General features: G+C 41.6%; 1 protein-coding gene across 1 annotated transcript in view; it reads left to right on the top strand.

Annotated features, from left to right (window-relative positions):
- The window catches only part of PLXNA2 (plexin A2), a 272,967-nt gene that overhangs the window by 177,599 nt on the left and 79,131 nt on the right, over positions 1–16,237 (top strand). The window contains exons 5-8 of the mRNA XM_075264212.1: positions 4,506–4,606; positions 9,691–9,814; positions 10,727–10,880; positions 15,081–15,177. Coding sequence (XP_075120313.1) covers positions 4,506–4,606; positions 9,691–9,814; positions 10,727–10,880; positions 15,081–15,177 — 476 coding nt within the window. The remainder of the gene's footprint in view (positions 1–4,505; positions 4,607–9,690; positions 9,815–10,726; positions 10,881–15,080; positions 15,178–16,237) is intronic.

Genomic DNA, 16,237 nt, shown 5'->3' with positions numbered 1-16,237 from the left:
GGCTGAGCTCAGCACCAGGTTACAATTATTTGCTATAATTAATTTGCTAAGAGGATTGGCGGGTGTTCAGGGAGGGGATGGTGGGGCAAGAAGGCTAATCATTACATGCCAGCTCTGTACACCTCCACTAAATCTTGTTTTCTGTGATCTGCGTCATGCAATGAACAGAAAATCTGCATGTACTGCTATGAATATGGATAAATATTTGCAGAACACTTTCATTTGCAAGGCATACTTTAACATTGGGTCTGTATGGTAATATTAACAGAAGATATAGATATATATGTTTATTTAATAAATTATACAATTCTGACTTTAGAATAGTCCAAGGGCTGTCAATACGATGAGCTGCAGGTATAGTTATCAGAGAGATGTTTTAAGAAAATCTGTTCCATACATCTGAATTGGATTATTTTCTTAGCAAGCACATAAAAATCTGCATGGATTAGACTACAATCATAAGAGCAATAAGGAAAACAGCCTATTTAGGCCATCAAAAAAATGGCCATATGAATGGACACATTGAGACTGGCGTATCATACACTAGTCTTAATAAAGCCTTGACTGGTGCAGGGACCAAGAGCTAAATGAAGAAGCTGCAGTTTCTTCATAAATCTGTCTGCCATCCCTGTGCCAGAATGGAAATCTATGGTAGATTGGAACAGGCATAGCTTTCCATTGTAACTTCATGGCAGAAAACTGGAGTGAGTTATAATAATTATGTCGGATCAAGACCTCCCTGATTCCTGCCCGCACTCACACAGTGTGACAGGCAATGCACAGATGGGGACTTGAGGCGCACGTCTGACACAAGAAAAGGCCTTGGGCCAAACGTGCACCACAATATCATCCCTCTACCCCAGAAAACTGGCGTAGAGGGAATAATGAATTCCCCCATTGAAATCAACGTGTTCTAAAAATGGCCATGTAAATAGAAATATTGAAATCATTGTGTTTTACAAATACCCATCACATGGCCAATTTTGATATATGTGTAAATAAAGCCTTATTTAGATAGATGGGACAGTTAGAAATTTGTGCAACAAATATGCCTCGCATGAACATGCACTAATGGGGTTTATAAGACTAACCATTTTTTACTAATAACCGTATTGTTATCTTCTAGCTCATCGTTTTTTAAGAGATGATAGATGACGACCATCAATGGTAACAATTATATTGGCCATATGAGTTGTCACCCAGTTAGCTACATAATGGCATGTGTACATAATGAGTTCAAGTTGTTTCCATACACATAAGGTTAACCTTACCCAACCCAGAAAATTTTGGCAAAAGCCCGCTATCATCTGTATATGTTGTTGCATATATTGACTTGTCCAAGCCTAGGATGCATATGTATGGGGAAAATGGGAGAAATAGAAGTCTGAAAAAGCTATTCAACTGGCTGTGACTTGTATAAAATTATTGAAACGGCCCTCATTGTGGTACTGTCAGCGTCTGATCCTCACTAGAGATGAGCGAACACTGTTCGGATCAGCCGATCCGAACAGCACGCACCCATAGAAATGAATGGAAGCACCTGTGCTTCCATTCATTTCTATGGGTGCGTGCTGTTCAGATCGGCTGATCCGAACAGTGTTCGCTCATCTCTAATCCTCACTGTTTGTCCTCTGGACCAGATATGATAAAGTCTCCATACCCTGAACTTTGCAGCCAGGCAATTTCTGTTGACCTGTACAGAAGTGGCACGTGAGAGCGAGACCAGTTGGTCATGAGCCAGGTTACAGTTCCAGTTTTGTTGGACCACCCTTTTATGTAGAGGGCATGGATGCAACTTTAGCATTTGAGCTCAGGACTAAACAACCCTATCAACAGCCAATGACCTAACATGACACCTATTTAATGGAATCTCCAATGAAGATGTGAACAGAGCCTTACTAACAGGGACGTACTGTACTGCTATATATAGATTCAAAGGACACAGGGAATAACAGATATGTGTCTAGCTCCTTTATCATAATCATCACTTCTACTATCTTGTCTCTACATTAAATCACTCCAAATGGAATCTTGTATGACAAGTGTACACTCTCCAAACATTATGGGGGATCGGCATCGCTTTCACTTATGGAGGTAATAATGTTCCATTCCCAAGGCTATGCTAACCTGTTATATTCCAGGCTGCACTGAGAGCTCAAATTATAAGTCCCCACACAGCAATCTGCAGCTCACAAGAAGATTATGATAGCAGCGGTGGGTGACTGCGCTCTGCAAAGATTCCTGACTTCTCCCTCACATCAAGCAAAATACTCGTCCCTTTATCTCTCCCCTATGTGTCACCTCTAGAAAATCTTTTCATTCCTGTAGCACCTGAGTGTCTAAAACAAGGGAGCCAGTGCCAGCAGCTGACAAGCCTGGGAAATCAAGTCTCTTTTCTCTGTTTGTCTCCTCTTCTGCCCTCTGTCAGTCTATCCCCTGTGTCTGCAAGTATTTGTTTGCTCTTGAAGAAGAGGTATGCCAGCTTGAGCCTAACAAAGGCTATAGATATAGAAAAACTGAACTTGTCATTTAAAGGGATCCTGTCGTCTCTGCTGTGAAGTCTGTGAAGCTAATTTTTGCATTCCCTTTGAATAGAAGCACAACATCTTTATATTGTGCATTGAGTTATTCCGCAGTTTTACTTCCTGGAAGTGTATGAGTTAATTGACAACTGGGTGTTTCCCTTGTCAGAGGAGTATGCCCCTACAGAGTCTTGATAATGCCAGCATTAATTGGACGTTGTCAGACTGTGTAAGGACACATCCAAAACTGGGATAAACCATGTATTAAAATAGTTGTGCGTGCATAAATGTCTATATCAAAGCAATATGAGGGAACTTTCTGAAAAGTGTCTACACTAAAACCCGATTACCCATAGCAACCAATCATAGCACAACTTTCATTTCATATATTGCTCTTGAAAATGAAAGCTGTGCTGTGATTGGTTGTTTTGGGCAACTAACAGTATCTTTAAATAGCTTCATACACCTTTGTTACATTGTAAGGATATGACTACACGTAGGAATTTGGAATTGGAATTTGCATTTTTCAAACACTGATGTCTATAATGATAACTATATAGCGCCAACATATTCCACGGCACTTTACAAACCAGAGGGTACATTAACAGACAGTATTTGACAAAACAATGTGACAAAGAATTAACATATCAAACAATAGGAGCGAGAGCCTTATTTGTTAACATCCATTTTTCACATTAATTTTTTGCCTCCGTTATAGTATACTACATAGCCCACATAGTATACAGTATATTCGATATACACTTGAATAAAGCAGTATGTACATACATTTGTATGTACATAATAGTTAATAATAACATTAAAAATGTGTTCACATATGCATGAAGCCGTGGTGATGGACTAGTGGGGGCCCATGTGTATATATGTATGAGAAAATAACATGTATCTCTATATATCTATTAAAGCGTATAGAAATGTATTTTACAATTTATATTTCCCTACATGAATTTCACAGTGTGTGATCAGATTTAGAAAATGTATTAAAGGAAAGAAAAGAAAAATGGCTAGAAAGTGTAACTGCGCCGTCAGAGGCCACATTAAAATGTGATTTTAGGAGAAGGGTTTTTTTCCATTTCCCTCTGAGGACGTTTGAGGCTGCGAGTCAGTGACTGCGAAATCCCATTGCAAAGTTCATCAGGAATCGTGTTCCAGCTGCTGAAGTGATAGATAGGTTTAATTACACTGAATTACTGCGGCAACAGCCGCTCTGCTCTCCCCAAAGTCATTAAAAAGAAAGGATTTTTTCCGAGCTGGTCACTGGCCCAGGCTGGGCCTTCAGAATGGAAGCATAGTGCATGGTGCGCAGCTAGGGCAGAGGTCAAAAGGGGCTCAAACTTGTCATCTTCTACTGATTTCCTATGAGTCTCCCTGCATTGAGGTTAGTTTGGATCACTTGTTCATTGGCAGAATCACTGCCTATGAGCTGACAAATGCAAATGTTAATTTTAGTGGCATCTCTCTGTGACCTTGTTTTAATCCCATCTGCTCCAAGCAAAAAATGTGATTAAATAAAATTAATAAAATACTAAATAAACTAATGTTAGTAACATATTGAAAGTCTTTATATTTTGTTACCTTATATAAAACATATGGTTTTTTGCTGTGATGGTACTTCTCTGGGGGAAAATTTGGGAGAAGCATACCTTCCAGTAACACATTTTCATATCAGGTGGGCTGCAAAATAAGACTAGGATCACACCTGCATCTGATCTAGGTTTGGTGTTTCCATTCCCAACCTGCTTAAAAAATCCCCATTTTTCCACATTTTTTGGGCGGAATCCCGGGGGACCCATTATAGTTTCTGCAGTAACCCCTTTTTATTTGGAGTTGGTCTCCATTCTTCGGTTTCACTTGGGGACCCAAAGAACAAACCCGAATGCAGGTGTGAGCCTAGTGTAAGGCAAAATGATGGCAGAATACAACTTGGTCTATCACTGAACCCTTGTCATTTGTTCTTTGTTTCAGGTATCAAGAGTTCCTGTGGAGTCTTGTGAGCAATATTCAACATGTGGGGAGTGCCTCAGTTCCGGTGATCCACATTGTGGATGGTGTGTCCTGCATAACATGTAAGTAGTTATGGGGTAGTAGGTACAACTCATCACCTAGACTTTGGGAGCCACATCTGCGTTCTGGGTTTAACTGCATCTTACACCATAAACACAAATTGAAAAATAATATACCGTAACTGTAGAGGCCCAAATAAATAACCAAAAATAAATGGAGATGTCCCTATCCACAAAAGGGCATAGTAAAACAATATACTTTATTAGAATACATTTTAATGTTTTACTGTGCCCTTTTGTGGATAGGGACATATCCATTTATTTTTGGTCATCTTGCACCATAGGTTAAAATTTCTTGAACAATGCTATATTATTCTAATGTATTTAAACACTTTTGTGTATAAATGTTTGACTTTTTTAAAGATATTGTGTTAGATCGTGGCTGAAAAAAAACCTAAGTAGTCTCAAAGTCTTGCTATCTGTCATCATCCTTTTAGGTAGGTATTAAAAAGCATCAGCGACTGAGGACTGAGCTGTTTGGGAGAAATAAATAACAGTAGTCCAGTTTTGCTACTTGGACTCAAATTTTACTAATATCCTTTGACCTGTGGACCTGCTTTAGTCCTACCTTAGAAATAGGAGCCTAGGAGATAAATGCAGGTCACTTCTGAGCTACCCATATTGTGTTATAGCATTCAGAACTGGTGCTGATGTATTATCCATAAAATGCCATTGTTCCTCTATCTTCTAGCTGCCTATTGCATTACCTGAGCTTTCATGTCTCTGAGATCTGGAAATTTTTGTCTTTAAGCTATAAACCAAGAAAAGAAGGTGATAAAAACGGGGAGAATGCTCTTATCGAGTGAGAGTAACAACCTCCACTTAGCATTTATACGTGCAATAAATAGCACAATATTACAGAGAGTTTCAGGAGAACATTAGGTGCACAGAATCGCAAGCTTCCCCTCTTCTTATATCGCAAGTAAAACAGTTACAACCATGCCCATGGTCTGCAGACCCCATCACATATTGGTATTGTCAACGACAGTATACAAGGAAAACCATTTCCATATCCTAGCCCTGACTCCATCTGCAAATGACTTTATGGAACGGTGCCTAAGGCATCAAAATCACATTTTCAGATATGCAGGGTCAGCGACTTATTTTTCCATCAAAATCCTGCATACTAGCAGTATATTAGCACTGTGCAAATGAATTGTGCCCAGGTACAACCTTGCTTCCAGATTTAACATTAAATGTATATATCACAGAAAGAGTATAGAGCCTCACAAAATGTAAAATATTCTGCAGCTTCATGTGTTTGCTATATTTTGCTATGTGTATATAAAGTAGTATATTGGTGGACTTAAATAATTGACGGTAATAGAAACAAATTAGGATTGTACGGTTTCTGACTTGTAAGAATCCTTGTTCACGGAGCTAGGAATGAGACTTTTGTGTTCTTAGGCCAGGGCTCCACGGGTTGGAAACACTGTGATTTGCCTGCAGTGGAAACACCTTGCAAAAAACCGTGGCTTTTTACAGTAATTGCAAACTGGATGGGATTCATGCAAACCCCGTGCTCACACAGCGGTAAAAACCGCAGCACGAACACGCTGCAGTTTACAAAACCGGCGCGGTTTTAGAAATCACAGTATGTCAATTATATCTACAGAAACGCTGGCAGCTTCCCCGTAGATATAATAGTAACTAGAGATGAGCGAACAGTGTTCTATCGAACACATGTTCGATCGGATATCAGGGTGTTCGCCATGTTCGAATCGAATCGAACACCACGTGGTAAAGTGCGCCAAAATTCGATTCCCCTCCCACCTTCCCTGGCGCCTTTTTTGCACCAATAACAGCACAGGGGAGGTGGGACAGGAACTACGACACCGGGGGCATTGAAAAAAATTGGAAAAAGTCATTGGCTGCCGAAATCAGGTGACCTCCATTTTAGACGAATAGTGGATTTCAAATCCGGGTCATATGAGAATGTGAACTTTGTGACTATGAGACAGGGATAGCTGTACAGGCAGGGATAGCTAGGGATAACCTTTATTTAGGGGGGAATGTTATTAAAAATAACTTTTTGGGGCTCTATCGGGTGTGTAATTGTGATTTTTGTGAGATAAACTTTTTCCCATAGGGATGCATTGGCCAGCGCTGATTGGCCGAATTCCGTACTCTGGCCAATCAGTGCTGGCCAATGCATTCTATTAGCTTGATGAAGCAGAGTGTGCACAAGGGTTCAAGCGCACCCTCGGCTCTGATGTAGCAGAGCCGAGGCTGCACAAGGGTTCAAGCGCACCCTCGGCTCTGATGTAGGAGAGCCGAGGGTGCACTTGAACCCTTGTGCACCCTCAGCTCTGCTACATCAGAGCCGAGGGTGCGCTTGAACCCTTGTGCACACTCTGCTTCATCAAGCTAATAGAATGCATTGGCCAGCGCTGATTGGCCAGAGTACGGAATTCGGCCAATCAGCGCTGGCTCTGCTGGAGGAGGCGGAGTCTAAGATCGCTCCACACCAGTCTCCATTCAGGTCCGACCTTAGACTCCGCCTCCTCCAGCAGAGCCAGCGCTGATTGGCCGAATTCCGTACTCTGGCCAATCAGCACTGGCTAATGCATTGTATTGGCGTGATGAAGCAGTGCTGAATGTGTGTGCTTAGCACACACATTCAGCTCTACTTCATCGGGCTAATAGAATGCATTGGCCAATCAGCGCTGGCCAATGCATTCTATTAGCGTGAACTGAGTTTGCACACGGTTCTAGTGCACCCTCGGCTCTGCTACATCAGATTGCTACATCTGATGTAGCAGTGCCGAGTGTGCATCAGATGTGTAGTTGAGCAAAACTGACTCAGCACTGCTAAGTCTGCATTCGCATAGGAATGCATTGGCCAGCCTTCGGCCAATCAGCGCTGGCTCTGCCGGAGGAGGCGGAGTCTAAGGTCGGACCTGAATGGAGACTGGTGTGGAGCGATCTTAGACTCCGCCTCCTCCAGCAGAGCCAGCGCTGATTGGCCGAATTCCGTACTCTGGCCAATCAGCACTGGCTAATGCATTGTATTGGCGTGATGAAGCAGTGCTGAATGAGTGTGCTTAGCACACACATTCAGCTCTACTTCATCGGGCTAATAGAATGCATTGGCCAATCAGCGCTGGCCAATGCATTCTATTAGCGTGAACTGAGTTTGCACAGGGGTTCTAGTGCACCCTCGGCTCTGCTACATCAGATTGCTACATCTGATGTAGCAGTGCCGAGTGTGCATCAGATGTGTAGTTGAGCAAAACTGACTCAGCACTGCTAAGTCTGCATTCGCATAGGAATGCATTGGCCAGCCTTCGGCCAATCAGCGCTGGCTCTGCCGGAGGAGGCGGAGTCTAAGGTCGGACCTGAATGGAGACTGGTGTGGAGCGATCTTAGACTCCGCCTCCTCCAGCAGAGCCAGCGCTGATTGGCCGAATTCCGTACTCTGGCCAATCAGCACTGGCTAATGCATTGTATTGGCGTGATGAAGCAGTGCTGAATGTGTGTGCTTAGCACACACATTCAGCTCTACTTCATCGGGCTAATAGAATGCATTGGCCAATCAGCGCTGGCCAATGCATTCTATTAGCGTGAACTGAGTTTGCACAGGGGTTCTAGTGCACCCTCGGCTCTGCTACATCAGATTGCTACATCTGATGTAGCAGTGCCGAGTGTGCATCAGATGTGTAGTTGAGCAAAACTGACTCAGCACTGCTAAGTCTGCATTCGCATAGGAATGCATTGGCCAGCCTTCGGCCAATCAGCGCTGGCTCTGCCGGAGGAGGCGGAGTCTAAGGTCGGACCTGAATGGAGACTGGTGTGGAGCTATCTTAGACTCCGCCTCCTCCAGCAGAGCCAGCGCTGATTGGTCGAGTTCCGTACTCTGGCCAATCAGCACTGGCCAATGCATTTCTATGGGGAAAAGTTAGCTTGCGAAAATCGCAAACTGACAGGGATTTCCATGAAATAAAGTGACTTTTATGCCCCCAGACATGCTTCCCCTGCTGTCCCAGTGTCATTCCAGGGTGTTGGTATCATTTCCTGGGGTGTCATAGTGGACTTGGTGACCTTCCAGACACGAATTTGGGTTTCCCCCTTAACGAGTTTATGTTCCCCATAGACTATAATGGGGTTCGAAACCCATTCGAACACTCGAACAGTGAGCGGCTGTTCGAATCGAATTTCGAACCTCGAACATTTTAGTGTTCGCTCATCTCTAATAGTAACAGAAAGTCTGCAGAGTAAAACTTTTTGTTTACAGCGCTGTTAGAAGAACCATGACGCAGTGCCACACAGTGGCTCAGTGGTTAGCATTGCAGCGCTGGAGCCTTGGTGTTCAAATCCCACCAAGGGCAAAAAAAACCATCTGCAAGGAGTTTGTATGTTCTCCCCGTGTTTGCATAGATTTCCATCCCATATTCCAAAAGACATACTGATAGGGGGAAAAAATGTACATTGTGAGCTCTATGTGGGGCTCACAATCTACATTTAAAAAAAAAAAAAAAAAAGGAAGAACCGTGATGCATTCCTGCCGCAGTTTCTCCCGTGGGTGTTAGATTGGTGTGATAGATGGCTATCAGTTACTGTCCATTAGAAATCTGTTGCCCATAGACTTCAGTGTTATAAAAATTATGGACACTTGCTGTCCGTTTTTTCAAACAGACAGAAAAGTCCTGCAGGATTTTTTTTATCCACTTGCAGAAACGGACATGGGTGTAAACGGACACAAGATAAAATCCCATTGAAATGAATGGAATTTCAGACGGATCAGCTAGTGTCCATTGCTAAAATCTTGTACAGACAATAGCCACAGACACCGCTGACGGAATCCAACAGTAGTGTGAACGCCCCCTAAGATTTTTTAGGTGTGCTAAATTTATATCAAGAGCACGTTTTGGTCCACTTTAGGTCTATGCAATAACATCTTTCCAAAAGACCTCTCCTTTTTGAAGACCCCACTACACATCAAACTCCAGACCAATTTTCGTGTGACAGTTTTTCGTTCAAGCTGTATTATGCATATAGGCTTTTTTCTTCTTTTGAGAAGACCCACCCCAACTATACAAGTTTCATTGTATATGTATTAATAAAATGTTCACATTTACTTCCTCCAGGTGCTCCCAAAAGGATAAGTGTGACCGTGCAGAGGAGCCATTCCGCTTTGCAAGTAATATTGATCAATGTGTTAAGGTTATGGTACAGCCCAACAGCCTACCGGTGTCAGAGCACAGCCTACCGGTAAGAGACACAAGGGTAATCTTCTAACCATAGCTATAGATTTACCATTGTCATATGTAAATTTCATTTCTAAAGGGAAAGCACATGAACAATCTTTAAGACAAGAGAAAGTTAGATATTTTTTTTAATGAAATCATGTTACATTGGGATTTGTGTCAAGTATTGCAGCCGAATACAGTCTAAAAATAAATCCCTATAGGTGTGAGGAAGACAAACATGAAGACTTATTTTTGCCAAAGGACAGTATTGGCCCCTAACTACCGGTAGTACCTATATTACTTCTAAGAATAAAATTTAAATTTTTATTAATTCTTTGACATAAATTAAGAAACAAGTAAAGGAATATATTAAGATCCCAGGAATTGACTATCAAACAATTTTTACCTTCTACTCCCTCCCAAAGGTGGGGTGAAGGGTGAATGGATGATGTAATCACCGGAGAAACGTTGTCTTCAGGGGTGCTAGGAATTATATATCTTAGAATTCATTAAAAGTTCATTATTTATTCATAAGGGCAGTATAGGGCTAGCTAGGGGGCAATATTGCTCTTTGGCAGAAGTGAGTGTTTAGTATTGCAGGTGCGCTACTGAACTGATTGAAGTTCAGATACAATATGGCACACAGCCTGAGGTTAGGTGAGCACTTTTTTGGAAGACACCCTGTGTGTAACCCCTTTAGTCTTTTCCCGTTATCACGTGCCTTAGGCATTGTGCACACTAGCGTCATGGTTTTTGTTCACATCAGAGCCATGACATCAATGAGATCCAATTCTAATAGATCCTGTTGTTTTGCAGTGGGGTCCATCACATTTCTTTTGGGGTTTAGGCCATTTTGCTGAAAGCAACTGATATCGGCACAGCCTTAGAGGCATCCTGTTCAGTAGAAACAGTGTTGACATCTTTTCTCTTTTAGCTCACTTTAGAAGTTAGTGATGTCCCGGATCTGTCTACTGGTGTCATTTGCTCCATCGGTAACATTACTCAGGTAGAGGGACAAGTGTCTGGCAATCGTATAGTCTGTATTTCCCCAGCTGCAAAAGATGTTCCTATTATACCTGCAGATCAAGGTGAGATTTTTCATGTATTATTACTGCAGCGTGACACATTTTGTCTTTTTAACATCTAATAACTAACTTCCCCTTTAATAGGGTATTAGCCACAAGTTCTGATCAACAGCAGGTGACTCAAAACAGCTACTGCTCAATTCTGTTTTTGTAACTCCATAGAGGTGAATGATAGCAACTCAAGCAGAATATCACAGCTGAGATACCTGTCGTCTATAGCTCTACAATGACAGAAACAGCATACATAGATGTGCTATGCTGTTTCCTTAGCTTTATGTTGGTGTTATGGAAACAGCCCCTTTCTGTCTTGTATGGGGATGCCTAACTGGGGCCCAAACACCCTCTCACACTTTAGAAGACATCAGTGATCCGAGTTTACAGATCTGCAAAAATACAGATGAGACATTTAGTGCATCAGTGTGCTATCCGTGGTTTTTATTCTCACTTCTATGGGCAAGTCCATTACGCCGTGTGCATGGACCCATAAAAATGAATGAGTTAGTGTGCTATCTGAGAAAAACACGGATAGAACACTGACCTTGCCCACGGCAAGGGGCTTAGCAGTCAATCACAATGAGACATGCTTCATAGAATCCATGGGGAAGATTTATTAAAATGGTCAAACTGTCTTAATTTCCCATAGCAATTGTGATTATAATTGGTTGCTATGGGTAAGACAGTTTTGCTTTTAGACTATTGTAATAAATCTGCCCCATATGTTGATAATGTAATATCTGTATTGTTAGTGACCACTTGAACACCAAAGTGACTGAAAATGAGTTTTTTTCCCTTCAAGGGGTCGAATACTTTCTTACTCTGAATACTTTCTTCCACTGAATACATTGCCTGCCGCTGTCAGTTTCTTCTATGTCCTGCCGTCTTAGGCACTTGCACATCCACTATGATGAGTTAATTTGCACCAATCAGTTTCTATTGTGATAATCTCTGAACCTTTGTTAAAATGGAAGCACAGCAATATCGAGGGCCAGTAAATTGTCTTTGAAATCTAACACCTTATAGGAAAATTTTTAGTAGTAGTTGTTATGCAAATGAGGCTGTAATTTATTATAAGTAGTCCTCTATTGTATCTTTCTCACTGTACATTTCAGGCAAACATGCCACACAAACTCAGAATACAATACCCACCGGGTGATTTAGGTCTCAGACACTTTCAGAAATCACATAACAGAAAAATTCTGCAACTTGGAAGAGGTTTCTTTATGCCTAGAAGCTTATGTGCAGAGGGGAGCCTGTTATTTAGAAAGAGTCTGGGATTATCTTGTTTGGGGACAAGGAAATAAAAGGATTATTTCCTGATGTTTGGAAGTAGGCACGGCGCTTACCGAAATCCCAGAGTGCACCCGCTATATATCTATTTCTGTAGTGTTAGGATATATGAAAAATCCCATATTGAAAGCTGGCTAGCTGATATCTCTCACAGTCCTAAATTATTACCTTATTAAAAGGTAAAAAATTTTAACAATTGTAATGGATTTACAATTACCTAATCTGGAACATGGAGATAACCGGATCATAAGAGGGACAACCTTCCTATGAGTGATCTCCTGGCCATAAAACCACCGCTACTACTGTAATGATCTTGAAGCTGGAGTCCCACGTGGCATAAACGTTTACATTCCCTGCAAAGTGTGAGGACTAGCGAATATCACATTGCACAAAAATACCCACAGAACAAATGCTGCCGTTTCCAAAACCTTTTTGGAAATCGCATCATGTCAATTATACCTATGGTTAAGCAGATATCGTCACTCCTTAGGGAGAGACCACCATTTAGGTGTGTGGAGTCTTATTAAGCCATAGACGCTCCACTGTGAAGAGGATCATGGGAAGAATATGCAAATCTGTCTTCTATGATGTAAATAGGAAGACAGTGCCTCAGTCATGCAGCCCAAAAGAGGGCGCTCCCTTTAACATCATGCCTGACCTTCCCAGAGGCCTTTGCTGCAAATGATGTGGGATTTGCTGCAAAGGCCTCTGGGAAGGTTGGGCATGATGTTAAAGGGAGCGCCCTCTATTGGGCTGCATGACTGAGGCACTGTCTTCCTAATTACATCATGGAAGACAGTTTTGCATATTCTTCCAATTATACCTATGGAAATGCAGACAGTTTCCTTATAGGTTTAATTGAAGAAGTAAGTCAATAGAGAAAAAACGCTCAGACTTTCTGTGAAAAGGGTTGTGGGAAAACAGCAATGCGTTTCGGCAGCTTTTTTTCCCACACTGCTTTTTACTGCGGCCCTCTACATGGGGCCATAGCCTTAGACTTGCAAATGCTTTAGTGGCCCTGAAAAAAAATTGGAAATTTCAGGCAAAGATTATGGTCACTATACACTTGTAATAGCTGTTAGACAAATGTTCATTTGGGTGTTAGCTATTTCTCTTGACCTTCCCATGTAGATGCACGCTTGGTTTTGGCTGAGCTTTAATGTCTACTTAATGAGGAGAGGAGGTTAGGCCTTCCTTGAAAATAAAGACTTAGGCATGCCCAACTTTAGTCCCGAGCACATGGCTTTAGGTTTGAGAATCTCAACATTTGGCATACAGTTGAAATTTTTCTTTATGTATTTGTGCCAGCAAAAATATTACTTTTAGAGGACCTTTCAATACCGCCAATCCTCCAATAAGTCCAGCTCTTTACATTATTTAATAGGCGCTGCTTCACTGATTCTGGCACAGTTTAAATTTTATCTCTATCTCCATCTTTCCCAAAAGCAATGCAGTTAGTTTTGGTGCTGATATAGTACTCTGTACTGTCAGGAGGGCGGTGTCAGGTAGGAGCAGACCAAGGTGGTGATTCTGAACTCTTGACACTGGCTGGCTCTGATTGGAGCTCAGAGTCATGTCCCCCAGCTTGAGGAACAAATGATAATACCGAGCAACCACAGGAATAGATTGTTAATACAATACAAGGAAGATTGGCAGCAGCAGTAATTCAATCCAGAACCCCTTAGGGAACAGAAGATGCAGGAGAATGACCGATGGATATGAATAAAACCGCGCTACTCTCTTGGGATAAACCAATACACGCACTTTATTCCACTTTCTTAAAAACACGACGCTACAACACAGCGTTTCGGGGATTCCCCTTTTTCAAGTGTCACAAAACACACAATATACCCTCAAAAGGCAGTTCTGTGAGTTCTAAATTACCAGAAATATCCAGTTTCTCAAGGTTTTCACAATCTCCCAGTTCAGGTGGTATGTTTTTTAGATTATTGAAGCTAACATTGAGTTCTTTCAGATTTCGCAGGCAACCTTGAATATGTTAATCTATTTTATGGCTTCTGTTAGTCCTCTGCCAATCCAATTCCTAATCGTGACTACGTGTTGATGTGCCAATAACAAATATCAGCATGTGGCTCTGTATTCAGTAGTGCCTCCACACCACCAAGTCCAGGAAGGGGCTTCTCTTAAGTGGATACTTTTCTGGCAGTTTGGAGGAGCTTCAGCTGGTTGTGTCCTCCACATGTATTCCAGTGCTAGTGAAAAAAAACCATGGTGACGTCACAGCTGTAAGTAAGCATTCCTTTTTCCTATGGGTTTCAAAAGTCCACTGTTTTCTTCCTCAGGGAGGAAGGAATTGATTGGCAGAGGACTAACAGAAGCCATAAAATAGATTAACATATTCAAGGTTGCCTGCGAAATCTGAAAGAACTCAATGTTAGCTTCAATAATCTAAAAAACATACCACCTGAACTGGGAGATTGTGAAAACCTTGAGAAACTGGATATTTCTGGTAATTTAGAACTCACAGAACTGCCTTTTGAGGGTATATTGTGTGTTTTGTGACACTTGAAAAAGGGGAATCCCCGAAACGCTGTGTTGTAGCGTCGTGTTTTTAAGAAAGTGGAATAAAGTGCGTGTATTGGTTTATCCCAAGAGAGTAGCGCGGTTTTATTCATATCCATCGGTCATTCTCCTGCATGTCCCCCAGCTTGTCACTGCCCTTATGAAATTACAGAGCTTAAATACGGGCACCAAAGCTAACTGTTCTTGTTGCTCAGGAATGGTGGGGGCTAGAGAAAAAATTCCATCTGCGCTGGAATCAGTGGAACAGCACCTATTAACAGAAGTTAAGGACTTGAATGGTTGGAAGAGGTCATCTTTAAAACAAAGACATCTTTTTTGTTATCTGTGTTCTGTTTATCTTCCACTGATCATGGCTCTTACTTTTCCTTTTAGACTGGTTTGGGGTGGAGCTTCAGCTTATCTCCAAAGAGACTGGCAAGATTTTTGTGACCACAGACTTTAAGTTCTACAACTGCAGCGGCCACCAACTGTAAGAACTCTCTAGATGTTATTCTAAATCGCATAATATGGACACATGTATTATGGCTGTGAAGGAGTTGACAACTGAGGAGTTGACAACTCTCCTAATGTATGCGTTACTGAATTCTTGTATACCCCTATAAAGTAACAATTTTAGAGCATCTTTTCATAAACTGCTCTATTGTGTTGTTCCTCTAGGGGGAGTAACAGAGGACCAACACAGTCCTAATTAACCATGCTCCAGAATTATTGCTTTATGCTGTATAGAATTATTTACTAAAACAGACATGCACACAGAGTTTTTTACAGGCTGAAAAAATCTGTTTCAGGAATTAGGAAACGTTTTTTTGCCGCATTTTTTTTTTTTTTTTTTTACGTAAATGCAGTTTGTCACATTTTTCAGCGCAGTTTTTCTTGCAGTTTTTCATGCTTTTTTTAGCACACTGTCTGAACCTGTAAACTTCCCTTAAAGGTTAGAACCCCACATAGCGTCCTGCAGCGAAAAAGCGCTGCGGGAAAAATCATTTTGGCAGTTGTTCCTGCAGTGCTTTTCACAGAAAGTCCGAAATGCTGTAGGTATAATTGACATAATGGTATAAATTCCATTATGGCTAAGGCCCCATGTAGCGGTCCGCAGTGAAAAAGTGCTCTGGGAAAAACGTGGTGGAAACTCATTGTGGTTTTCCCCCAGCTCTTTTCACAGAAAGTTCGTAGAGTTTTCCTGTGCAAACTTTCTGCTTCAATTATACCTATGGGGAAACTGCCGGTGTTTCCGTAGGCATAATTGACATGCTACGATTTCCAAAACTGTGATGGTTTCGGAAATCGCAGTGTGTCGGTAATGCTTATTTTTTCGGTAGGGAATCCCATCCATTTTGCTGTGACTGTAAACGCCGCTTTTTTTTTGTTTACGCTACATAGGGTTTAAAAAAACCAAAAAAACTTCTGATTTCTTTATCTGGTTTTGTAAACAACGCATCAAAAAATGCATCAAAAACCATGTAAAAAAAAGGGTCATGTTTTTTCGCCTCCCATTGCTTTCAATGAGTTATTTAAGGTGGAATCCGCCT

This window comes from Leptodactylus fuscus, chromosome 2 (genome assembly GCF_031893055.1).
Source record: "Leptodactylus fuscus isolate aLepFus1 chromosome 2, aLepFus1.hap2, whole genome shotgun sequence".
Lineage (NCBI taxonomy): Eukaryota > Metazoa > Chordata > Amphibia > Anura > Leptodactylidae > Leptodactylus > Leptodactylus fuscus.
The sequence above is the reverse complement of the archived record's forward strand: the minus strand, read 5'-3'. Positions and strand labels throughout refer to the sequence as shown.